The sequence below is a fragment of the Balaenoptera physalus genome (assembly GCF_965194825.1).
Source record: "Balaenoptera physalus genome assembly, chromosome: 4".
NCBI classification, from domain to species: Eukaryota; Metazoa; Chordata; class Mammalia; order Artiodactyla; family Balaenopteridae; genus Balaenoptera; species Balaenoptera physalus.
Genome location: NC_138891.1, coordinates 72394466 through 72421708, shown reverse-complemented (window position 1 = coordinate 72421708; position 27243 = coordinate 72394466). Strand labels below are relative to the sequence as shown.

Genomic DNA, 27243 nt, shown 5'->3' with positions numbered 1-27243 from the left:
TGGCAGGTTTCTTTATATCATCTATTATTATTATTTATTTTTAACATTCTTTATTAGAGTATAATTGCTTTACAATGATGTGTCAGTTTCTGCTTTATAACAAAGTGAATCAGCTATACATATACATATACCCCCATATCTCCTCCCTCTTGAGTCTCCCTCCCACCCTCCCTAACCCACCCCTCTAGGTGGTCACAAAGCACCGAGCTGATCTCCCTGTGCTATGCGGCTGCTTCCCACTAGCTATCTATTTTACGTTCGGTAGTGTATATATGTCATCTATTATTATTATTGTCACTAGAATATAAAGTTCATGGAATCTTACTGTATGAGTTAGTTTTATCTTTAACCACTCAGCTCCAAGAGAATGCCAGAAACTGTCTGCTAATTCTCTTCCATGGGTCTTCTCCATATCTTACTTCTGGAGATGATGTTCAGGGTTTTTAAAGATACACTGTTTCTAAGTTGAGAAATGGGAGAAACCATGTTCTAATGTATTCCTTCACTGATCTGTGAGCACTGCCTTCCCAAAGCCTTGCCAGCTACTACATGGCTTGTCAGCAGCCCTTTGGGTGTTTCCCAAAGTTCACTCCAATTCAGTAAGAGTCAGCAGTGAGGTGTAGCACACAACGGTCAGGGTCCCAGCTCTTCCTGACCCAGACTTGCTGTGACTGACTTTTAGCCAGTCCACTTCAGTGTCTTCACTAGCAGGCAGTGGACTTCTCTTGCTACTCAGAGTGGCCTGTGGCCCAGACCAGCATCATCAGCATCTCCTGGAAGTACAGAGGGCCGGCCCCACCCTAGACCTTATCAATCAGAATCTGCACATTAACAAGATTCCCAGGGGGTTCACATGCACATCAAAGTTTGAGAACTGGATTCTGAAATACACACTAACAACCGTCATTCTCCCCTTGCCCCAGGAACGAATAAAATAGTGAGGAGACCTGGGTTTGATGCCTGACTCCGAATATATTTCATCTCTGACTCGGGCAAGCTGCTTCCTCTCCGGAGCATCACAACATTGAGGTGCTTCTCCTGATCAAGGAGAATGGAGCTTAAACGCCCAACACCCACACAACTCTAACCCGACTTTTCTAACGATAAAGTGAGAAACAAAATCCAGGCCGCAAAGAGTGGAGCGGGGTCACTGTTTTTCACTTTATTTTAATTTACAGGAAAATTTAAATACAATTCTAGGTGGAACTTTTAAACGCTTTTTAAAAAATTATTTGAAAAAAAAAGCATTTAAGTCAGATCCATTTGGCTTTCCTTGCAACCTTGCCAAGCTCTTTCCATTCCGAACTGCCATCCAGGCTGGGACTCTTCTCACCAATTCACAGCTCCCGAAGACCAAATATACAAAAAGCTGTTTAGTTGCCGGACGTGACAGCGGCGAGGACACACCTTAGAACACCGGCCGAAAACTAGCGCCAGGAAGCAACGCCACCTAGCGCTGCAGGAACACCCTTCACCCGGGCCTCCGCCTCCTTCTGACGAAAGTAGCAGGGAGGCGGGGCTAGTATCCCGAATATGAACGGCCATGTTTTCCAAGTCTCCTAGTTCTACACCGGACGCTAAAGACGGATGCACAAGTTTGGAAGGTACCATTCTTTTAATTTAATCAACTTATCAAAATTTGAGATATTCCTAGGAATAAACATTGAAAATTAAGTCCTCAGACCACTTTACATTTATTTTCCATCATAGTGGAAAATATTAGATATATAAGTGACGATTTGAAACAATTATTGTGTTTCCCTTCAACTTCGGGCCTTAACTACTTGGGCTAGCTCATACGTCACTTCCGGAGATCTATCGTCTAACTGTCCAAAAAACAGGAGCGGGTCCGGCAAGGAAGGTTCGTGCGCCGACGGGGCAGCTATGGGTCGGAGGAGAGCGCCGGAGGCTGGGACCCTTGGCCGGGCTCTTATCCGCCAGCAAGTTCAGCGGAGCCGTAGCCATCGTCCCACCGACTCCTGGGTAAGACGTTGTCATCTTTCCCAGTCTGTCTAGTTATGAGAGTCTGAAAGCTGTGAAGCTTGGGGTCAGAGGTCACAGGGAAATTTTCCAGAGCAAATGATGCCAAAATAGGGTTTCTAAGGATGAATACAGTTGTCCCCCGTTAACCGCGGGGGTCGGTTTGGGACCACCCCCCCCAACTCCCCGCGGATACCACAGTGCGCAAATGTTCAAGTCCCTTAGAGCCTCCCAGGCAGATAAACAGGCCCTCCTTCTAGCAAGGCACAGGGCCCAGAGGTGGAGGTGGTGGTGATGAGGTTGCAGTGAGATCTGGAATGCCAGGATGAAAGTTTGGTCTTTGCCCTGTAAGCCATGGAAGCGTTTGGAAGTTTCTGCACAGGAAAGACATAAAAACTACTTTTTGTATTCATTTGTTCAAAGAATTGACCCTCCCATAGCCGCTGGTTGGTACCAGAAGTACAAAATAACTCAGATTCCTGCTTCACCCTTTTTATTCCCTAGTGGTTTCACTCAAAGCTGAACAACTTATCTCCAAAGTTCGGCGGGCCTAATAGTTCCCTGGGCCTGGGAACGATCATCATTTTTAGGATCCTTGAAAAGCGGATGAAGTAGTTTGACTTGTGTTTGTCATTTTGACATTCATTCCCTCATGTATTTGAGAACTCACGAAGTTCTCTGTAAGAATCTGTGCAAAGTCAAAGGTGTCTCTAATTATCCATGTGCACTTCACACCATCTAACTTCCATCTGTGTAACCTGCAGAGTAAACAGCATACAGAGCTCATCAATATTCATCAGGTCAGAGTTACTCTGGACATTAGATTACGAGTAATTTTAATTGATTTTGAAGCAACTTGTTGTTAATGTACCCGTTAGGAAGCAGTGGGAAGATTCGATTATGAATTCTAAAGAACTGGATTCTAATCCTTATGCTGATTTTTGCTGATTCTGTGGCCTTGGGCAAACCACCTAGCCTTTTAACCTTCAATTTTTTCACTTACTTGCACCTGTACAGAGTGTAGAGCTTAGGATGGTGTTTATCTTATCAAACTATGGGTTGTGTCTGGAAATCAGTTCAGTAGCTCGCAACTAGCCAGGTTTTTCACCTTACAGAATAGAATTCAGGAAAATACCAGTCTGTGTGGCATGTAATAAAGTAACTTTGTTTCAGGATTCCTTTGTTTCCATTTTACTATACTGAATGGTACACGGTTGTATCACTAAGTTTCTCACAGCATTTGGGTCACTATGTGAAATGTATTTCTTACTGTGGGTCTCCATCAAAAAAATGTGACTAACAGTGGCTGCCAGGACCAGAGTATATGGTATATGGGTTCAGGTTCTTACCTCTACCACGTATTAGCTTGCCACTATAGGCAAGTTATTTTATCTAATTTAATCCTGTTTCCTCATCAGTAAAATAGAGATACAATAAAATTTATCTTAAAAGATTTTGAAAATAAAATGAGAAAATAAATAGAGAGTAACTATCATGAGGTAAGAAAGTGCTCATTTAAATGTTAACTGTTATTAGTATTGACTCTAAAGGGGCTGATACCACCCTCAAGACCATAGAATAGTTACTTGGGAGTTAGTTTGGATGTTAAGAGCAGAGGAGAGCAGCTGTATTACCACCTTGTGTTTTATTCATAGTTGCACACAAGTGAACTCAATGATGGCTATGATTGGGGTCGTCTTAATCTTCAGTCCGTGACTGAACAGAGCTCCCTGGATGACTTCCTTGCCACTGCGGAACTTGCAGGAACAGAGTTTGTAGCTGGTAAGTTGTTGCTGAGTGCCTACAGCACATTTGTGTCTTTGCTGACTATATACAAATAGGTCTACTTGGAAGTGTTTTGCCGATCCTACCAAACTCATAAAGGAGCTGTCTTTAATCCAAAGGCAGATATCCCAGAAGCAGTGTGGGAAGGTCCAGATGAACTCAACTGGGAGGTACAGAATGTGCCACAGTTTTCAAATTCAGCTCTAAAAGACACTTCAGGTTATCCATCATCATATCAAATTCAAGAACCTCAGTCTCTCATAAGGAAAGAGACCAGTCAACATTACAGTGACAATACCAACATTTTTCAGAAAATGTTTTCTGATACCATTGTTAGAAGCAAAATCCTGGGCCTGCTGCTGTAACTTAGGCAATTTGAATTGTATTTTAAAGCACTTGTTAACACATAATAGTGAATTTTTCCATGCATGTAATTTGTTTTAATCACTGCTTTCCCTTTTTTTGTTTTTGTTTTTGTTTTTGTTTTTTCTAAGCACTTAGAAAACTACCTGGCACAGAGACAGCATTATAAACTACCATCTCTATTGCTCTTCTCTTATTATAAGTGTTATTATGTTGTTTAGCAAATTCATTCATTTGTTCAAAATGCTTTTATTGAGCCCCAGCTACTCTCAGGTATTGTACTGGCTCCTGAAAGTATGGTGTTGACTAAGACAAATTTTGTTTCTGCAGAATTTTGTCTAAGGTGCTATAAAAGAAGTCTGTATCAGGGAATGGGGTCATAAAAGATGGAGTTGGTGTTCATTTCTGTCTGAAGGAAAACTAGGGCCAGTCAGGGCAAGCTTTACCCTGGGGCTGAGTCTTAAAAGATGAGTAGATGTTAGCAGGACAGGTGAGATGACACAGGACATTATACACAGGCAGGCAGAGCACTTGAAACTAAGATCTGAGCAGCAGTCTACTTTGTTCAGAAAACGGTTAGGAGCTTCGCCCTGTTGGTGCTTAAAGTACATGGGGACAGGATGTGATGCACAAACACTAGGGAGGAGGGCCAGGGCCAGGAGAGAATAAGGGCTTTAAAGGAGTCTTTAGAGGGATGTAAGCAAGTAGGAAACATTTTTTGAAAGATCACTGATGGATTTTGAGGAAGAAAGACTAGTTAGGAAACTATTGCTTTAGTCCAGCAAGAGAATCAGGCCAGAACTGAAATAGTAGTAGTAGAAGAATGGAGAAAAGAATAGGAACAAGATTTTTAGTGGGCTAGAATAAACCAGACTTTATGGAGGGGGTGGAGTAAGTGAAGAGTGAGGAGTGTCTTTTTGCATGTTAATGAGGACCCCTAAATAGCTTCAGGATGGGGGTTGGTCCTGTGAGCAATGTAAGTATAATTAGAAGGTTGGAATTTTTAGCCCCACTGGGGAGAGGAGAGGAGCTGGAGATTAAGTTAATCACTAATGACCAATGACTTGAACCTACATACCTACATAATGAAATTTCCATAAGCCTTTCAAAAATCGGTAAGAATTCCTCATTGAAATTAATTTCATGCCTTTTTCCCTTTTTCCTTAATAATGTAGAAGTGATAGAATTTTGTCTCAACTCTCTGTGGCCTTCAGACAGCACTTGTCTCCTGGACACACAGGGCCAGGGACTTAACCTGGAGGCTACAAGTTTCAGCTGTCTGTGAACCCCTCAGATTGCAGGCAAAATTGTACGTGTGTGTGTGTGTACAGAGTGCGTTTTGAATCAGGTTAGGTCCATGGTTTTTAAGCCGGTTCTCACATGGATGGATCCCTGACCTTGCAAAGGAGAGCAAAACAATGAGAAATGCTAAGTGTTCACTGGGAACTCTTTACTTTTAAAAGATGGCACAGGCCGTACTCACTTCTTATGTTCAGCAAGTAAGGGGAAGGTGTGATATTGTGGTATAATAAGAAATACATTTATATTTGGTCTTCATCTCTGGATCCTTGATACAAGAGCTTCTAAAACCCTTGTAATTTCTTGAGTGGTAAGGGTGAGAGGAGTGTCTTTTGTTGTTCATAATAAGCCCCGTGCAGCCTTACTAGAGTTTATGCTAATGAGGTGACCGGTGGGCCCCTAGGTAACTTCTTTGTGGGGGCTGATTGCCACAGGAAGCAACCCTGGGATTTGAGGGTTGGGACTTTCAGAAACTCCTCCCTCAACCACTGGGGGGCGGAAATGTCCTGGAGATTGAGTTAATCACCAGTGGCCAATGATTTAATCTATGGGGCCTCCATAAAAATACATTCAGAGATTTGGCATCTGAAGTGGGGAAGTCACTTGATAGTTAGTGTCAGAATAGAATTGAATTGTAGGACACCCAGTTGGTGTCTGGAGAGTTGGAGAACTGGTTGTTGGTGTGGGAAAACCCACACATTTGGTGTCAGAAGTGTTGGTAGTAAAAACAGTCCAGACAGGTGGCTGCATTATTGTGTGATTACCTCCAGCAGAACTCAGCATCATTGCTGAATGAGAACGAGAATGGATAGTTGGCTCGGTGCAGTGGGCTAAGGAATTTGATGTTTGGTCAGAGAGTGGTGGAATGGATGGACCATGTGGTTTTAGCCAAATAGGGAAAGAAGTGAAGCTGCAAGCTGGGTGGTACACTGGGAGAAGAGGAAAGAATCAAGGGGCTGGAGACGTTTACAGAGGTTGGCCCAAGCAAAGTGGGAACACTGGGTGGGAGATCACCATTGGAAGGAGGAAATAATGTGAAAGAATTATCCAGTATGGGGCTAAAGGGATGGGTATTCTGACTGTTGGTTGAGGATGACATGAATGAGAATGGTGACTGAATTGGCTGTACTCTAGGTCAGGGGTCCCCAACCTGGGTACCAGTCCGCGACCTGTTAGGAACTGGGCCGCACAGCAGGAGGTGAGCGGTGGGCGAGCGAGCTAAGCTTCATCTGCGGCTCCCCATGGCTCGCATTAGCGCCTGAACCACCGTTCGCATTACCTCCTGAACCATCCCACCCCACCCCACCCCCCGCCAGTCCATGGAAAAATTGTCTTCCATGAAACTGGTTCCTGGTGCCAGAAAGGCTGGGGACTGCTGCGCTAGGTGACTGGACCGTGCAGTATTGGTGGTCCAATGAGGGTAGCAGATTGCAGTCTTTGCTTAAAGGTTGAGAGGAACATTGCTGAAGATGTCCTGTTATCCTTGGATAGGACCTCCCCTTGGCATTTCGGTAAGAAGCTTAGCTGGCTTCTCAGGTGCTTATCTCAGTGGAGTCACCTGCCCAGGAGACTAGGTGGCCATGTGTGGTACAGTAGAGGGGCCTGGAGCAACTTGAGGGGGATAGAGCCCTAGAGCAGAGGTCTCTGGTTCATACATAGACTGGACGTTTTTTTATTCCTTTGAATTCTTATATAGCTTAATTGTGGATGTTCATAAATATTTCATATGAATTATAGCTGTGTAGTACTTTACCAGTTCTAACTGGAGTGAGTCTCCTTGCTGAATCTTTGCTTCCCCCTCACTCCCATTGGCTTACAATTATTCTCCACATGTAAAATGAGGAGGTTGGTTGTAATGAATGTTTACAATCCCTTCCCACTCTTATTGCTTCTGTTTCCATGAAATGCATTTAGCATGTGGAGTTTTATAAAATCAGTACTTGAAAAAGTGGTTGATCTTTTGAAAGTTTTAGTAAAGATCTGTTCTTGTATTCTTTCTTGGGGGGTGGCTAGAAAACTTCCTTTAGAAATTATAATTAATTCAAGGCTAGGGGAATCTATCTAAATCAAGAAAGCTTAAATTCTGTTTTAGGTGCTCATATTTTTAGTTTTCTAAGTAATGACCAACATTCACTCTCTATACTTCCTCTTAAATAACAGTACTTTTTTTTTCCTACGAACAGAGAAGCTTAATATTAAATTTGTGCCTCCTGAGGCTAGAACTGGACTACTGTCTTTTGAGGAGAACCAGAGAATTAAGAAACTCCATGAAGAAAACAAACAGTTCTTGTGTATCCCAAGGAGGTGAGTTGAATAAAAATATAGGACATTAAAAGGCATAACAAGGCCACTAAATATAAAATTTTTTATTTGGTGTTCACGTTTTTCTGCTTTCTTTTCTCAGCTGCTATTATTAAATCCCAATCTCCTATATTATTTTGGTAACTCATGTGGAATTTTTTTTTCCTTTATGATTGTTGCAGACCAAAGTGGGACCAAAAAACTAGCCCAGAAGAACTCAAACAGGCAGAGAAAGATAACTTTCTAGAATGGAGACGTCAACTTGTCCGGTGAGTGTTAGCCTACAGGAAGATTTGCCTTGAAATTCTGAGTTAGGCATTTTAGTGTGCTTGCCTTGCTATTTGCATTTTGAAGGCTTTGTTCTTTTAAAAGGGAAATGGTAGATTTCATCTTATAAGTGCAAATTGGTGTGTGTGCAAACCACATTGCTTTGTGCACATGCATCCTTGCACAAAGATGGTGAGTTGATTGCTCCATTCCTGGCCTTTTCTCCTTTTCATACCCTTCTCTAGCCATTAGTCACCCTGGAGTTGATCACTGCTCTCTGGAGCATTCTTCCAGGAAGAGGTGTCTGGGAGAAATGTCACTTCGTGTGTTAAATAAACTTTCAGGGCTTAAAAAGCTTAAGTATAAAATTTGCATTTGATTTGCATGTTGATTCAGCAGAAAGTATATAAAAATCACTTGACAGTTAATACTTGTGTACTTATTTTTTTAATGCAGTGAATTTGGGTGTTTATACTACTTGAACCCTACTATTATAATCTGGCAGAGGTATAAACTTCTCGTTCTAAAACCAGGTTGGAAGAGGAACAAGACCTGATATTGACTCCATTTGAAAGAAATTTGGATTTTTGGCGCCAGCTCTGGAGGGTTATTGAAAGAAGGTAGGTTACCGTTTTCGTTTTGTGTAAGGAGTATGTGGTGGTGGCGGTATATTAGATTGGGAAGTTATATATGTTTGTGAGCCCAGGGGGGCACTGAGGGGACAGGATCAAGTTATGCACGGGGCTACTGAGAATTATTATAAAACCTGAAAGTATGATACTATATTTCTTTTTAAATATAAGGGGTTTTTGTTATTAGATAAACACATTGATAAACTTGCAAGAGTGGTGACTATCTTCTGTAAGATGAGTTCTGAAGCACCTGTAGTTTTTCAGCAAATGTGTATGAGTTCCTACCGGTAATACGGAAAATATGGCTGGGAAAGGGGTAGGTGTCTGCTTGCAAAGAGCAAATATGTTATGGGGGAGGCCAAGAAAAGGGCCAAGCTCCAGGGACATACAGTTGGATGAAATGGAATCATTGCACTAAGGTATTAGTAAAATACAAACTGGAGTGTGGTTCCTATTGTATTAGAGAGAGGGTAGTGGGCTGAGTCAGAGCAGAGGAAGGAGCAGTTAGTAGTATTGGGGGAAATTAAGGAGTGATTTGTTTTAATTGGGCTTTGAAAAGAAGAGAATGCCTTTGATTAGTTGAGACTGTGAGATTTTTTAAGTCTTTTCCATATCCTGATAGCTAAAAGGTTTTTATTTTTGTCAAAGAGTGTATGAATTATTTATAAGGATTCCATAAATGAACCTTTTTTTTTTAACATCTTTATTGGAGTATAATTGCTTTACAGTGGTGTGTTAGTTTCTGCTTTATAACAAAGTGAATCAGTTATACATACACATATATCCCCAAATCTCTTCCCTCTTGCGTCTCCCTCTCTCCCACACTCCCTATCCCACCCCTCTAGATGGTCAAAAGGCTCCAAGCTGATCTCCCTGTGCTATGCGGCTGCTTCCTACTAGCTATCTGTTTTATATTTGGTAGTGTATATATGTCCATGCCACTCTCTCACTTTGTCCCAGCTTACCCTTCCCCCTCCCCGTATCCTCAAGTCCGTTCTCTAGTAGGTCTGCGTCTTTATTCCCGTGTCCCTAGGTTCTTCATGACACTTTTTTTTTTTTTTTTTTGGATTCCATATATATGTGTTAGCATACGGTATTTGTTTTTCCCTTTCTGACTTACTTCACTCTGTATGACAGACTCTAGGTCATCCACCTCACTACAAATAACTCAATTTCGTTTCTTTTTATGGCTGAGTAATATTCCATTGTATATATGTGCCACATCTTCTTTATCCATTCGTCTGTTGATGGACACTTAGGTGTCTTCCATGTCCTGGCTATTGTAAATAGAGCTGCAGTGAACATTGTGGTACATGACTCTTTTTGAATTATGGCTTTCTCAGGGTATATGCCCAGTAGTGGGATTGCTGGGTCGTATGGTAGTTCTATTTTTAGTTTTTTAAGGACCCTCCATACTGTTCTCCATAGTGGCTGTATCAATTTACATTCCCACCAACAGTGCAAGAGAGTTCCCTTTTCTCCACACCCTCTCCAGCATTTATTGTTTGTAGATTTTTTGATGATGGCCATTCTGACTGGTGTGAAATGATATCTCATTGTAGTTTTATTTGCATTTCTCTAATGATTAGTGATGTTGAGCATTCTTTCATGTGTTTGTCGGCAATCTGTATATCTTCTTTGGAGAAATGTCTATTTAGGTCTTCTGCCCATTTTTGGATTGGGTTGTTTGTTTTTTTGATATTGAGCTGCATGAGCTGCTTGTAAATTTTGGAGATCATAAATGAACCTTATATTTGAAATGATGCTTTTAACAAGGAGCCCTTAGGATGTGGGTTTGTTTGTTTGTTTGTTTGTTTAGTCCATAAAATATACCCAATAAGAACATTAGGAAACAGGGCGCTTTAACTGGGATTCTCTGGGAAAGAATATTAGCACATTTAGCACCGTTACTAAGAAAAAGGACTTGGATTAAATTTGTAGAAGTTATTTACATTTCCTTTTAGAGTGATGAAAATGATCTGGAATTAGATAGTGGTGATGGTTGCACCACTTTGTGAATATACTAAAAACCACTGAACTGTACACTTTTAAAAGATGGATCTTATGATATGTGAATTATATCTCTCTCTCTTTTTTTTTAAGTCACTTATATACCTCCCCCCATCATCTTGCTCCCTCAGGGGCAGAAAGGGCTGTTGGCCTGGGATGTGAGGAGGTCAGAGTAGCAAGGCAAATCTCTAAGCCTGAAGAAAGGGGAAGCTTGCTCCTGATCGCGGGCTCCATGCAGGCTTGAATGGGGCTTGGGAAGACCCAGTATGGTTCTCCCAGGGAGCAGAGTGAGCTAATCTCTCCTTCAAGGCCTCATTAGCATTTGGGGTATGTACTGCTGAAAGTGTCTGTTTTCTTATTTCCAAAGATAAATGGTGACAATGTGAAATATTGAAACCTCACCCTTGAGGGAATGCCCCCATTTGCACGCTTATAGTTTACTATTTAATTGTAGATTTTCTCCTACTTCCTTTATTGTCTGTCTTCCCTCTGCATTCCTTTTTTTTTTCCTACTTATTCTGGTTTCTGACTTTTACATAAGAGGCCTTCATCTGATGTCAAGTGATGTTTGTTGTCTGTTCATATTTAAGAACAAAGCATTACAAAGCTGATTGACAGGACTTTTGTTTGGGTGGAGTTTGCCCACTGGTGAACTTCACTGTACAGTAACTGAGCAGTGATCAATTTTATTTTTTTGGAATATGCCAAGATGTCGGTATCTATGGGTGTTTTCCCTAGGATCAGTCAGTTTCTTAAAGAGGAGGACTGTCTCCTGCCAGGAACAGGGCTGAAGGTGGTGGTGTAATACAAGGGAGCTGGGCATGTCCATCATTTGGGGTGTAGACTTACGTTTAATCCTCCTCTCTTCAGTACAGCACCTCTTTCCCACCTTCTCCTGTGCTTGAGGTCCCAGTTCAGGAGCCTGTCAGGTTCATTTTCTGCATGGGTTCATTTTCTCCACAGGGGCTGTGGGGTGGCGTGCGGCTGCCTGGCTGAATGGAACAGGGGCGTGGACCTAATTGCTCCCTGCTGAGAGTGATTTCAGGCCTATACCTCACTCTCGCCATGCAAGCTAGACGTGTTGCTTCTATTCCTGAGCTTTCTCGGAGCTCTGGGGCGTGAACAGGCTCACTTCTCGCTGGGCTGACATTTCTTAGTTGCTGTTCTTTCTTTCTCTTTGTCCTGATGAGTTCCAGTCTTTGCTTTCATGTTTTGCAGGCTTTGAGAGGGAACAGAGGTAGCCATATGTGTTCTTCCAAGGTTAACAGCAAGGCCCTTCCCTTGCTTTTCATGCCCCTAAATAAGCAATTTGTTTCCCCAGAGTGAGCCTGTACTATTGAAACTTCTAGCTTCTAGTGGATTACAGCATTACTTGCTCTTTTACTTTTTTGTGATATTTCTCTGTGTTTTTATAAGAGAGAACATGTTTCTGACTCAGGGAATATAGTTTATATCACACAGAAGTGGATCTGAGTCCCATAGAAACATCAATAAAGTGACTACTGCTGTGTCTTTTAATGGGAAATATTTATTGATATGTTCTGTACAGCAGATGTCTCCTGTTTGGTAACAGGCTAGCTACGCCATCTGCCTCTTTAATTTCAAGAGTAGTTATCAGAAAAGATTTGATGTATAATATGTCATTGAAATGGCGGAAACTGCCGAGGCACCGAGGGCAGAACGCTGTATTCCAGTAAGACAAGGCACTTCCATTGTGTTGCATCAGCCCTTCCCGGTACATAGCAGGCACTTTGCTAGGCATCCTAATTCAGCACACGAAGCAAGCTGCCTTAAACTTTTCTTCTTTTCTTACTGGCGTGTCTAAGCTGGTTATTCTTTCTACCTGTTTGGTAGGTAGACATAATGTGTGTGGACCTTGTAATTTTAGTTCATTAGGCTTTGTCCATTTTTTGCAGTCATTTTTGCATTTACTGTTAAATCCTCACAGTTGGAAAGTGGTAGATATTACCTTAAAGAAGGAAATACTAGGACCCACTTAACTAGAGAACTTAAAAGCAATTTGTCATAAATTAGCAGGTCTGTGAGTTTCTTTGACTCACAAGATCATGCTGGAAATTTAACTATTCTGAAGGAGAATGCACTTTGTCAAAAGCTCTGTCCTAAATGGTAACCTTGATTTAATACATTTCCTTCAGTCGCATAGGAGTTACCTCAGGAAAAGCTGACCAGATACGGATTTGGAGGAGACTGGTGGAAGGTGGTAGCACATCCACAGCTTGTTTCCTTCCAGTGGCGGTCACAGCTGGCCCTTAAAGCAGCTTTCCTAGCCACAGGGTCTGAAGGGAGGGAGGATTCTGCCGGAGAAGTGCAGTATTTATTCTTACAGTGCTCAGCTGCTGTCGTCCCCACTACATTTGTGAGGGATTCGAGGGGCTTGCTGTCAGCCGCAGAAAGTTTTCATATTGCTACATCATCTTACATGTGATGGAAGGCGTTGGACTCATCATTCCTGCTTCATTATGGCAACTTAAGTTGATATTTTGCTGTTTTGTATTTTTGCCATTTAAACACATTCTTGGAACTGGTGGATGATGATTTGCTACATGTACACTTATCAGCCCTAGGTTTAAATAAGATATAGGCTTTGATGGTGGCAGCTGTGAGCAGGTGATATATTAGGGGTTTTTGAGGCCTTACTTAACACAAGTGTAAACTAGGCACTGAGTGTACAGTAGATCTCACCTTGGATTGAAGTCTTTGGAATACTCTTTGATCTCTCCAGGAGAGTTTACTAGAAGATACAGGTAAAAGTTTTAACAATGAAGCATCATCAGAGACTACAAGCTCTGGTCCAGAGTGCTTGCGTTCTCGTTCCAGCTCCCTCACTTAGTAGCTGGTGACCTTGAACAAGCCACTTAGCTGTTCTAAACTTCAGTCTCTTCACATATAAACTGGGGATAATTGTACCTTAAAAAGGTAAATATATCAGTGCTTAATATGTGGAAAGTGTTTGCTACTATTTCCTTTCACTTCACAGTGATTGGTGTATCTCACGTTTGTTTTTCAGTGATATCGTGGTCCAGATAGTAGATGCTCGAAATCCACTCCTATTTAGGTGTGAGGATTTGGTAAGTAAAATGTGACATGATTCAAACTTTAAGTCCTTGGGCAGCAGTGGGAGGACAGCATCACCGCTAGCAGTGACCCTAGGCAGGCCTTTGCACCCTCCTCTAGCTTTGTTTAATCTGGCCTCCTGCTCCTCCCAAGGTCAGGAGCTTGCATTTTGGGACTGTTTAGACAGATGTTTTCTTCAAACAGTTGTTTCCATCTGCAGCAAGGCACAAACACTTGAACTTTCTACTTTAGAAGCCACTTTGTTAATAGGCATTTGCCAGTGTTTCTCATTTTTTAAGAGACTCTAGTTGAAATAGCATTTTGCTTACTTTAGCGTATGCCTAGTCCCTTCACTTACCCATCCCACTAAGCTTTCTCTTCTCATACCGTAGTTATTACCTCCTGTGGTATTTTACAAATGAAGTAAGTGTGTAAAACACCACAGGGGGTAATCATTAAGGTGTGAGGATCACAAGAAATAGTGATACAGGCTTTCAATTAATAAGACACTGAACACACATGAAGTATTCCTATTTTTGTTTGAGGACCAGAGTAGGAATAGTACTGATTATTTTAAAATCCACTGGTGAATAACAATCTTAATGGGGAAGCTCTTATTAATTCAGCTTTCATACTTCTGGTGTATTTCCTAATGGAGAGCTGTGCTTGGGAATTAATTTAATCACTGGGTCTTGTTTTCCTTTTAGACTTCAAAAATAGTTTTTTATATTAATAGGTAAGATTATTATTAGCTATCATCACTTGGCTTGAAGATAGTCCCTGCTGGCTTACAAATCTAGTTATACAGTTCTTTAACTTTGCTTAAAAGAAATAATTCAGGATTATTAAAGAGAGGAACTGTATAATTTAAAGAAATAAGAACGTGTTATACTTAAACTGGGCAGGAAAGCATTTCTTTTTACCCTTCCCAGTTTCTTATGTGAAGAGTATTTTTTCTAAGTATAGATGACCTAACTTCTTTTCAGAGCTTGCTGAAAGGATCCATAGAATGTATCATGATTAAAAATCTTTAAATTAGGAATGATTTAAAACTGGGAGCAGGGCTTCCCTGGTGACGCAGTGGTTGAGAGTCTGCCTGCCGATGCAGGGGACATGGGTTCGAGCCCTGGTCTGGGAAGATCCCACATGCCGCGGAGCAGCTGGGCCCATGAGCCACAATTACTGAGCCTGTGCGTCTGGAGCCTGTGCTCCGCAACAAGAGAGGCCGCGATAGTGAGAGGCCCGCGCACCGCGATGAAGAGCAGCCCCCGCTTGCCGCAGCTGGAGAAAGCTCTCGCACAGAAACGAAGACCCAACACAGCCATAAATGAAATAAATAAATAAATTTAAAAAAAAAAAAAAAAAAAGCTTCCTTACCTACAGTAACTCTGTTTCATCCCTTCACAGATCTGTGCTGGGAACAAGCCAGCACTTGATAAATGCAACCTGGAACTAATAGGATGCGGGACAGACTTGGGGTAAAGCAAGTTGTGTAAACATAGTCCTTGACCACCACTGTTAAAAAAAAAAAAAAACTGGGGGCAGTAAAAACTTTTCATAGCTGGGGATCTTCAGTATAATTAGCCTAATTTTTCCCCTTTTGGAGAAATATCTAAATATCTTTATCTTGCATAGGAATGTTATGTGAAAACAATTGATGACAACAAGGAGAATGTTATTCTGATAAATAAGGCTGACTTGCTGACTACCGAGCAGCGGAGTGCCTGGGCCGAGTTCTTCGAAAAGGAAAATGTGAAAGTCATTTTCTGGTCGGCTTTGTCTGAAGCCATTCAACTGATTGGTGACTCTAAGGTAACCTGGGGGACTTTTTCAGGTTGGGTTTCAAGGAGGAGGATTTTGGCTTCTGTTACGTGTGCTCTGGTTTTTTTTTTTGTTTTTTTTTTATTGTTGATGTGTGGGGTTTTGTTTCTTTTTTCCCTAAGTGCTGTGATAGTCGGGTGATCTATAGAAAAGTGAGTCACAAGGTTGCTTTCTCTGGTTTTTAAATAGTCTGCTATCCCAGGGGTCTATGATGCACACTGATAGTAGCTATAATTTTTAATTTTTTTTAGTTTGAGGCAGAAAATTGTATAGGAAGTTTCATACTGACCTTGTATGTAACTGCTTTTTTTTTTTTTTAAAGAATTGTTTGTTGTTTTTTTTTTTTTTAATTTTATTTATTTATTTATTTTTGACTGTGTTGGGTTTTCGTTTCTGTGCGTGGGCTTTCTCTAGTTTCGGCGAGCAGGGGCCACTCTTCATCGCAGTGCGCGGCCTCTCACTGTCGCGGCCTCTCTTGTTGCGGAGCACAAGCTCCAGACACACAAGCTCAGTAGTTGTGACTCACGGGCCTAGTTGCTCCGAGGCATGTGGGATCTTCCCAGACCAGGGCTCGAACCCGTGTTCCCTACATTGGCAGGCAGATTCTCAACCACTGTGCCACCAGGGAAGCCCTGTAATTGCTTTTAAGAGAAGTCAGAACAAAAAGTCAGATACAACTGAATGTAGTAACTTCTCTGGACTTGATTAGACTCTCTTTTGACTTTGTTTTGAAAACAAAGAAGTGAAGTAGTCCTAAATTAAGATATACCATGTTATTTTCTGTATCTTTTAATCCACTTTTTACAGAAACAGTTTAGGAGTTATTTTCTAGTAAAAATTAATGATAACCAACTATGAAAAGAAATTAGTAATAGAATCTTAGAGCTGGAAGAGACTTAAAGTCATATCTTTTCCTATCCACCTCCTTTCCTCTCACCTCTATTTATCAACTGTTTGCTGACTGGTTAGTGTGCTGAGCTGGGTGCTATGAATACAGCACCCTCCCTTGGTGAGCTCACAAGTTAGCGAGCTCTAACTCTGTGAAGGAGTTCTTCCCTCCACCTCCCTGGCAGTCGCCTGCTGTCTCTGTGACTGCTTTAAATGGCAGACACCAGGTGTCTCATTCCTTTTTATCTCCAAGGTTAGAAAGTTCTTCGGTCCAGTGAAGCTAAGTCAGCTTCCCTACCTTTGCTCTGAGGCCTCTTCCTCTCTGCCTCTGTTCTCTCTTCTGCAGAAGATACATTGTCTGCTTTCCTGCTCCTTATAGACATGACCTCCGGAGCACTCCTCACCCTGAGCGCCTGTCTGCCTGTGTCAGACACCTAAAATGGGTGGCAGCTGGTTGAGTACAGTATTCCAGGTGTGGTTTGCCCAGGACATGTACTCTTATTTCTTGTGATCAGGATACTCCCAGTAATTCAGAGTTTTTGTTGATTCACCCCCTTTCAAAGGAGCTTATGCTCTTGGCTCATTGAACCTGTGAACAACCACATCCCTCGAATATTTAAAAGACAAGACTTACTGAGCAGATCTCATCCTATCTTTACATGTGGCAAAAGGTATTCATTTTGGTTTTAGCTCAGCTTAGGATCATGCTGTTCCTCTTAAATATTAGTGATTTGGGAACAAGGTAGAATCATTTTGTGTGTGTCATTTGCTTTCCTCTTCTTCCAGCTTTGAATCATCTGCAGATTTTGTATTGGCCCTTCTATATATTCTTTCTGGTCATTGATAACGCTGTTGAGTAGACCGGAGCCAAAGATAGAGCTCTGTGACCTTTTGTGGACTTAAGAAGCGCTCAGTACCAAGCGTTTTAGTGTGATGCATACAGATATATTTGAAAGGCTATAACAATAGTTATTCTGTTATTACTGTTAACAAAAACTAACCCATAGAAAACTTATTCTTAGCCAGGCACTACTATTCTGAGTACTTTATGTGTTTTATTCATTTCATCTTTTACATCTGTGGTATTCCCTGACCTATCAACCAAGGAGTAGATTGCAAAGGGAAGTGGGATTTGTTTGCACCATCTGTTCTCAGGGAACCCTTGTTGCCTCCCGTTGCTGCCAGGGGAGGAACTGTTTGGAGGAATTTCCTAACTTGAGGAATTGTTTCCCTGTCAGACTCTGGATTAACAGTGCATGATTTATGGAAGATATTCTTTCTTCCTTTTTAAAAGTTGAACCCTATTTATTCCTCCCAGGTCTTCTGAAATCTGTTATTCATGATTTTCCAAGTCAAGTAACCAGCTACCATTGTGATAAAGCTAATCACATCTGTCATTTGAGTATCAAACATGAACTTATTAAAAATAGATACTTGCTGTTTTCTCACCTATCTGAAGTTTGGTTCTTTCTCTATGGTTGCTTAACCTTTCTTATTTTAAAAAAATAGGACATTTTTTTGAATTGAGTACTTTGGTTTTCTCTTGGCCATCTCTTAAATTGCACTGTGTTCCCCCAAAAGACTGACTTTTCCCTTCTTTCTTTCTATTTTTGATGTCACTACTGCAAAGTCCTTTTGTTGCCTTTATCATTTTTCCTGAACCAAAACTGCTTCTAGCCTTAGTTTTCCTGATACACATTCATGTTCAGTTTACATTCTTGTGTTCTGCAGAAGAGCACACAGTGACTTCTTTACATTTGTTGCTCATTTATCATAGAAATTGCTTCCAATTCCATATTTCTTTTTGAGTTGCCAGGAATGACAATGAAATCCTACCTTTTTTCCCTGACAGTTTCTTTAATATCTCCGTCCTAAAATGTGGGGTGCCTGTTTAACTGAGTCCATCATGCCCCCTCCTGTGGCGGCTACTCGTTGTAATGCTAGATTATTTGGAAATGATAGAAGGTTTCCATCACTTCTAAATCTGAATCAGTTCTCCCTTGTTGACACTGATCGGTAATACTATAAATTGCCATATTTCTGCTTTGTTATCCCTAGGAATTCAGAAGGATTAACATACCCATGAATCGTAAATGATTTTTACCTTTCTCTTTCCAAAGGAAATCATTGGTTGGTGAATAATTTCCATACGTAGAGTTGAGTTTTATTGCTCTCATACTTCACACACACAGACCTATGCTCCATGGTGCTATGATTTATTAAAGGCAGTTATAAAAGAATAGCAGTTTGCTTAACTATGCAAACCACTGTCTTTGAAAATGCAAATATACAATGAAGCTCAAATTACAAATTATACCCTTCTTGCTTTGTGCAGAGAAGAGAATGTTAAATGTTTTATCGTTCATGAGAAATGCTTTGTTTTATTCTACAGCCCATTGCAAAAAAAATGTACTGCCAAGGAGTTCAGCTTGATACAGGTTTTTCTAAACCCCTGCTTTCTTTTAATAGGTAAAAGAGTTATCTATTAGAAAAGTAATACATGTTATTTGTACAGAGTTCAAATAATACAAAAATGTGTAAAGTGAAGGTCCACCACTCCAGAGGACACCACTGTTGATAGTTTGGTTATATCCTCATGCTATCTTCTCCCTCTATTCACCTTTTTCTTTCTCCTTCATAACTTTCCTTGTTCTCTGCTCATCTTGGATAACCAACTCTGAATGTTTTTCACCAGAGTGAAGTGTGCAGTTGTTACACACTTCTGAACTTCTGTGGTTTCTGTTATTTCATCAGGAAGAAGTAAACGGAGACAGTGGAGAAGCCATCACAGCTGAGTTTGGAAACTCCAGTTGTGACAAAGCTGAAATTCTACACAAAGAGACTGAACATCTTTCACTTAATGAAGTTGCCAGGAGTGATGAAGATGACAGCGAGTATGAGGACTGTCGGGAGGAGGAGGAGGAGGATTGGCAGACGTGTTCAGAAGAGGGCAGCAGCCCTGACGAGGAGGCCTGTGGCCAGGATTGGCAGGAAAGCTGCACTGTGGATTCTGAGGCTCAAGGAAGGAAAACCCCACAGAAGAGGCAAATACGCAACTTCAGCCACCTGGTATCAAAGCAGGAATTACTGGAGATCTTTAAGCAGCTACACTCTGGAAAGAAGGTGAAGAATGGACAACTTACTGTTGGACTGGTAAGATGAAATATGTCATAAAATTGTTCCGTGAGGGTCTGTATTCCCCATCCTTTGATAGCTACACTGGAACCCCAGGGATCAGTCAGGCCCTGGCGTCATAGGGAACATTGATGCCCTCTTGTTGCCCACGGACATCCTGGGAGCAGGCTGGGTGACAGGCAAAGCCCAATTCAAAGAATGTACTTTCTCAAGGCTTATACTGGTTACACCACTGTTCATATTAATTATCTTCTACAGTCTCCCAGTTCATCCCTACCTGTCACGTCACTTACAAGAGATACTAGAATGAGAGCTTTCAGGGCTGTCTTCAGACTTCCAGTCCAACGTTCTTACCTTTAGATAGGCTTTTTAGATAGGGCAGGCTTTCGGCATCCTGTGATCCTTGCCAGCTTATACTGTAAACATTCCTTCTGACACCCTTCTAGGTGGGCTACCCAAACGTTGGGAAGAGTTCGACAATCAACACCATCATGGGCAATAAGAAGGTGTCTGTGTCTGCCACGCCCGGTCACACCAAGCATTTTCAGGTATTTCTGCAGCATCGGCCTCTGTATTTCCTTCTCCGCCAGTTCCTCCCTCTGGGTGTTTTCTGAAGTTCTTTGCCACTCATGTGCTGCTCTCCTTTCCCTTCCTGTGCTGTATGCCCAGCATAAACCTCTTACTTGTCTTTCAGACTCTCTATGTGGAACCTGGCCTCTGCTTATGTGACTGCCCAGGCCTGGTGATGCCATCCTTTGTCTCTACCAAAGCCGAGATGATTTGCAGTGGAATCCTCCCGATTGACCAGATGAGAGATCACCTCCCACCTATATCACTAATATCCTCTGTGCTGTGCCAAAATTTTCGTTGTTATGTGTATATGAGGGCTTAAGAAAAATCTGGGTAATAGACAGGGGAGGAAAAAATAATCACTCCTTACATAATTGTAAGGATTAGAAACGAAGACTCGGTGCTTTATGTCTGAATTAGGGTCATCTCACAAATCTATAGTGTATTTACATAAAATGTCATCTTTAAGGTCTGTTTTCAGAGATAATATTTTAATATTTTTAAAGGATACATTTGGAAGTGATCATTGTGCATAAGGCTTTGTTTAAAAGAGGGGAGAAAAGTCTTTTAAATTAACGAGTAATCGTACTACTTTGGAGAGGTGAAAAGTTTTTTTGTCACAGATGTGCTGAAATACCATGTTCTTAGAAGACACCATGGGGAGGAGGAGGGGGTCAGTTCAAAGAAACGGATTCCTTGACAATCTTACGTTTGCCAGAATATTCCAAGACGTGTTTTAGAAGCTACGTACGGCATTGACATCATAAAACCTAGAGAAGATGAAGATCCCCAGCGACCTCCAACATCAGAAGAACTGTTGACGGCTTATGGATGTGAGTTGTGATTTATTTTAAAACATGAACAAAAAATAACAGTATAGCTACTAAGAGAAATACTCTGCAAAGGTAGAAGTTCAGAATTTTTCCTTAGCATTTGTCATGTCATCTTTCAGGCTTGATATTTTTGTTGTCCTGTTGGTCTTGCCCACCAAGTGGCCTCCAGGTAGCTGACTTGGTCCAGCAGTAAAGGAGGGAGAGCCGGCCACTGCCTGAGTGGTATTTTACTTCAGTGTTAAGTGCTTTTTAGAGTTAGAGAAGGAGATGCTCTGTATCCTAGAGTTAGATAAGGAGATGCTCTGTATCCTTTGCCTCTTCCCCAGGTCTTCATCACAGAAATCAAGTGCCTGGGAGACACATCTTCCCAGGCTCTCTCAGGCCCTTTCCTATAGGAGGCCTAGGACCCAAGTGTAGACACAGGGCTTCTGATCTAAGGCTATGTTGGCTTTTTCTTTTTCTGCATGGGAATTATCTTTGTCATTTCTCCAGTTCATTGTGATTTATTTACCTTAAACACAAACTTTAAAGGTAATCTGGAAAGACGCGTATCTACCTAAAGAAAAAGCGGTGTTAAAAAAATTTCCATGCGTGTGTGGCTTGCCTTGTAAGGAATTGCCCCCAGCCGGGAAGGAGTTCAGGTTATTTGCGTATTTACTGGCAGAGAAAGGTGATTTGATATAAACCACAGTTATATGGTTAAAATCAGAGCTTGAATTTACTTTAGTTGAGCGACTTTAAAGAGGATGAATACTAAGCACTTGTTGCAAGACTGCTATAGTCACAAAATCATAGGACAAGAAGGGGCCTTAAAGATTCCCCCACCTCTCATCCCCCTTTTCATAAGACAAATAATCTGAAATCAGAGCATGAAATGACTTGCCCAAGGTGGTGTCTGGTCAGAGGCATAGCCTCAGTGAGAACCCAGATTTCCTAATCTAGACCTCTCCAGTGTGCTAACCTGAAAGATGGGAAAGGTAGACTTTGTACTAAACTTTGTATCTGGTTTGATTTCCAGATAAAACTGAAAGGAATGTGAGTCTTTTAAGATTTTTCATCTGATTCTCTCTGATGAAATCAAAGAGAGTGAGGGCAAAACCAGTTTATAAAAACAGATGACTAAACATTCTTAATGTATTAGTGAAATTCAACATCTCTCCATATATTTGTTAGCCATTTTGTCTTCTGAGAATCACTTTTTTCTATGCATCATTTTGTTTTTGTCGTAATGATTTGTAGGAGTTCTTTGTTACCTGTGCTGCAGATGTTTTTCCCAGCTTTTATTTATGGTTTCTTTAGCCTTGTAGAAGTTAATGACTTTAATAAACAATGTTTTTTTTGTTTCTTAGGGGGATTTTTTTGGCTGCATTCGGTCTTTGCTGCTGCGTGTAGGCTTTTCTCTGGTTGAGGCGAGCGGGGGCTGCTCTTCGTTGTGGTGCGCGGGCTTCTCGTTGCAGTGGCTTCTCTTGTGGAGCACGGGCTCTAGGTGCACGGTCTTCAGTAGTTGCAGCGCACGGGCTCAGTAGTTGTGGCTCGTGGGCTCTAGAGCACAGTCTCAGTAGTTGTAGCGCACGGGCTTAGTTGCTCCGCGGCATGTGGGATCTTCTGGGACCAGGGCTCAAACCCATGTACCCTGCATTGGCAGGTGGATTCTTAACCACTGCGCCACCAGGGAAGCCCAGCAATGTTTTTCCTTCTTAGTTTTGTTGGGTTCAGTGTTTTACTTGGGAAAAACTGTTTTACTGTAATCCTTTTTTTTTTTTTTTTTTTTTTAATCTTAGGGGTTTTTTTCCCGTTTTCCTAAATGTATTTTTGTGTACGGTTCTAACTACTGATACTTTCTTCTAAACTGAAGGAGCCAACATACAGCTAGTATGGGAGGGAACTGAGTTTTGAACCTGTCAGCCAAAGCTTGTGTTTTTGCCCGCTGTGCTCTGCTACTCCCTTCTAATTGAGTTAATATTAAAGGAATCTTCGTTGTATGTTTGGGAAACTGAAAAAGGTGTAGACATATCATTAAATAAGAAAACTTGCTCTATTGCTTTGGGTTTTGCTAATAATATTGACGACATAGCATTGTACAAGTAGCTTCCTTGAATCAATAATTAAAATCAGAGAGATAGAAGAAATGACTGGAGTAGAGAGAGATTGAATGTGTCACAGCATGTTGCTAGGTGGTTGTCAGAAGATCAGATGTAACAATATAGTCTATTCTGGATTATCAGATGTTTTTGTAATGCTAACCAAAATATTTTCTACATTATTAATTGATTTGTTTTTTTTTTAAAGTTAAATAAGAATGCACAGTGTAATAACAGAAAAGGCTAGATTTCCATCACCTCAGTTGTCTTTGTTGTGATGTTTTCTAACTTAGGTTTTGCAAAATTCATTTCTCCTCACAGGTATGCGAGGATTCATGACAGCACATGGACAGCCAGACCAACCTCGATCTGCACGCTACATCCTGAAGGATTATGTCAATGTAAGTGAACCCTGCTTCTCGTTCCTCTGGAATAAGTAGGTCTTCTTTCTCCACAGCGTATGTTTAGGGTAATGGCAACCAGCTGGGTTATAAAGGAGATATCTTCTCATTGATATTGTGACATAACTGGAATTATATTCTTGATCCAGGAGAGCTAGCATCATATAAATCATAGAAGTGACTGACATAATATGAAAGAGATGAAGATCTCTGAATACCTCTTTGCAGTGAAGGTGATAAATTTATGTCTCCAGTTTTTCCATCTCCTCCAGCCCTTGGGTGTTTCTACTGCAGCTATATCACAATATTCCTTGTAGTGTAGCTGTTTATATACCTGTCTTCCAACACTTGTCCAGTAACAATAATAATCATAGCTAACATTTATTCAAAGCTAGGCCTGCTAGGAATAGTTCTAAATGTTTTACGTTTGTCATCTCATTAAAAATATGTAAGTCTGTGAAGTATTATTCTCCTATTACAAGTGAGGACATGCTAAGTTTTGGGTTTTCTTCATCAGTAAAATAGGAATTAATAGTACCTATCTCATGAGATTACTATGGGAAATAAATGAGAACAGTGTATGTGTGTGGAGACACACACACACACACACACACACACACACACACCACTAAGCTCAGTGCCTGGCACATAATTAGCCCCAGTAGTTTTTATTTATTAAGCTACTTCTTTCTACAAAAAAGCATTCCAGGGGCTTAATTGGTTGTGAGGATTTCACTTTATTCCCTCCTCTTCTCAATACATCATCAGCGGAGCTTGGAGCATAGAAATAAAAGAAGGCAGCCATATTCTCTTCTTTTAAAATTCGGGAGGAAAACAGTTAATAGAATATTTGTATAGATGAATTATTTATTCATTTACCATTTGTAAAACTATGGAGGGTGGGGGAGATGAGGTAAAAACAACCACAGTTTTTAGAGTGTTTATGGTGGAAAGAGGAAACTTGGCACCCAGTGGACAACAGCAGCAGGCCCAGTGTCCCCATTAGTACAGCCACACTGTCCCACTACGTCCTGGCTTTTGTTTTGGAAAATATTCTCCTAAGTATAATCATATACATGTACTGAAGAGTACGGTAAACAAGGTAAAAGGGGGCACAGGGAAGATTTCGTTCTTGTGCGGGAGCTGTGGGAAGAGGTAGCCTCTAGAACACTAAGGATCATCATCGGGGTGCAAGTTGGGACTCTCCAGTTGCAGTGACCAAAACTCAGCTCAGCTGTCAAAAGGCCAAAAGTTCCATCAGAGTGTGCACGGTGGAGAGGCCTCCCCTGTGGACTCTCACACAGATGGCCCTGAGGATGTGCAGTTACCATGCATGTTGTCTTTGCAGGGTAAACTCCTGTACTGTTATCCTCCTCCTGGAAGAGATCCTGTGACCTTTCAGTATCAACACCAGCGACTCCTAGAGAAAAAAGCGAATGGTGGGGAAATCAAAATGCAGCCGCGCAGAAATAAAAAAGCAAATCAGATTGAAAATGTAGTGGACAAAATTTTTTTCCATCAGGTAAGTTTTGAAGTTTTTCTTTAACTTCTGATCCAGTACATTTTGTATAACAGCTTAATTGAAATAACATTCGCATACCATAAAATGCACACTTTTAAAATATACGGTTCAGTAGGTTATAAGATATTTGCAGAGTTATGTAACCATCACCACTCACTCCAAAAAGAAACCCTGTACCCATTAGCATTCACTCTCCACTCCCCTCTGCCCCCAGCCCCTGTCAACCACTAATCTACTTTCTCTATATAAAGATTTGTCTATTCTGGATGTTTCATGTAAATGAAATCATACGCTCTGTGGTCCTTTGTGACTGGCTTCTTTAGCCTAACGGCTTCAAGGTTCACCTATGTATCAGTACTATATTCCTTTTTATTGCCAAATAATATTCCATTGAATGGATGGACTACATTTTGTTTATCCATTAATCAGTTGTTGGACATTTGGGTTGTTTCCACTTTTTGTCTGTTATGAATAATGCTGCTATGGACATTCATGTGCAAGTGTTTGTGTGGACATATATTTCATTTCTCTTGGGTATATACATTAGGAGTGGGATTCCTGGGTCATGTGGGAACTCTAAGTTTAACAGTTGAGGTACTGCCAAACTTTCCAAAGGTGGCTGCACCATTTTACATCCCCACCAGCAATGTGTGAGGGTTCTAATTTCTCCACATACTTGCTAAACTACAGAAAGGAAGTGATATTTAAGCTGGACTTTGAGGAACAAATAAAAATGTGTCAGTTGGACGAAGCGGTGAGGGCCAGATTTCCAGGCAGAAGGAGTAGCATGAACAAAGGCAAAAAGTTGTGAGAGTGTGGATTTTTTCAGTAAAGAGCCCATGTTGTAGGTGACCTTGTATGCCATGTGAGGGAATATGAACTTGATTCCCCAGGCCACAGGCGGCCATCAGAGATCTGTGAGGACAGGACTAGAGAGATACAGGATAGAGAACTCTGATAGAAATGTGCACACTGGATTTGAGGAGTCTTGCAGTGGTCCAGTGAAAGCTGATGAACACCTGGGTTAGAGCAGTGGGGATGGAGACGAGGGGGAAAGATGTACAAAGTTCTTGAGAGTGGGATCCACAGAACTTAGTGACTGGCTGTATGTGATAGATAAGGAAGACAGAGTGTGTGCCATCTTCAGGGCTGGGCAGATTCTTATACCACTAGCCGTAATAATGGAGAGTCAGCTTCTAACTAACTTTGGGTTGCAGCCGGTTGAAGTTTGATATCAGGATAGAGATTTCCAGAAAATAGCTGGTACTGAGTCTAGTTATAGATGTTGTTTGAAGCCATGGACTAAACAAAGTTGAGGACAAAGAGAATGAAGTGAAGACAGAACGCTGAGAAGCTTATTTAAGGAATGGGGAGAGAAAGAGGACCAGTGAGAGATGGAAGTGCACTCTCTTGGAGTTCTCCATAAGCAATCCTGTGTATATCCTGTAAAGGAGACTGCTGACATCGCCAATAATATTTTCTCTTATTTCCTAGGAAAATGTGAGAGCTTTGACCAAAGGAGTCCAGGCCGTGATGGGCTACAAGCCTGGGAGTGGCCTGGTGACGGCAGCTACTGTGAGCTCTGAGACGGGGGCTGGGAAGCCCTGGAAAAAACATGGCAACAGAAATAAAAAAGAGAAAAGTCGTAGACTCTATAAGCACCTGGATACTTGAACTTGGGCTGCAACAGAAGTAGCATCTGCACTGTGCATCTGTGGTGCTATAGGGTGGACCCTGCCCTTGTGATTCACACCCAGCAGCTGATATCAAGACCGAGGGGCTCCTCAGAGCACCAACTCCAATTAACAGGGTCGTCTTGGAGCCCCAGAAACCTGCTCCTGTAAGAGGCTGAATCTGAGATGAGGGAACGAATGATGTATGTTTATTTGTGTAAACATATATACAAATGCATAGTAATTTGTAAACTGGGAATATCTTGAAGAGATAGTAAAATTAAATTGCCACTTATGGATTTTTTATTTGTTCATGTAGCTACGCTGCAGTTTGGACATTTCACATTATTTAAACAATTTTAATCTGCTAAAAACATGCTGGGATTTTAGATGGATTTTTGAGCACATTATGAGATTTGTGATTCTCCACCTCACACACATACCCAGCACACACCCCTAATATGGCAGAAGGCATATCAGATCTTGGAATAGGGGCTAGCACAGGTGATTTTTAAAAGCCCTTGAAGAGCATAATCGTCTGTTGAAAGTCACCGTGAGTCTCTTCCCCAGAGGGGAGCGTGGGTTTTTCTATAGCCAAACCCACAGC

The 27243-nt window shown here is 41.4% G+C and overlaps 1 protein-coding gene across 1 annotated transcript; it reads left to right on the top strand.

The window, feature by feature from the left end:
- Positions 1 to 1810: 1810 nt before the first annotated feature.
- LSG1 (large 60S subunit nuclear export GTPase 1) lies at positions 1811 to 26940 on the top strand. The gene is made up of 14 exons (XM_082460938.1): positions 1811 to 1983; positions 3636 to 3762; positions 7611 to 7731; positions 7911 to 7997; positions 8529 to 8615; positions 13666 to 13726; positions 15348 to 15524; positions 19176 to 19574; positions 20003 to 20104; positions 20251 to 20394; positions 20836 to 20959; positions 23362 to 23441; positions 24790 to 24963; positions 26458 to 26940. Exons 1-14 carry the CDS (start codon positions 1885 to 1887, stop codon positions 26635 to 26637), a joined length of 1962 nt encoding a protein of 653 aa, XP_082317064.1. The 5' UTR covers positions 1811 to 1884; the 3' UTR covers positions 26638 to 26940.
- Positions 26941 to 27243: the final 303 nt, after the last annotated feature.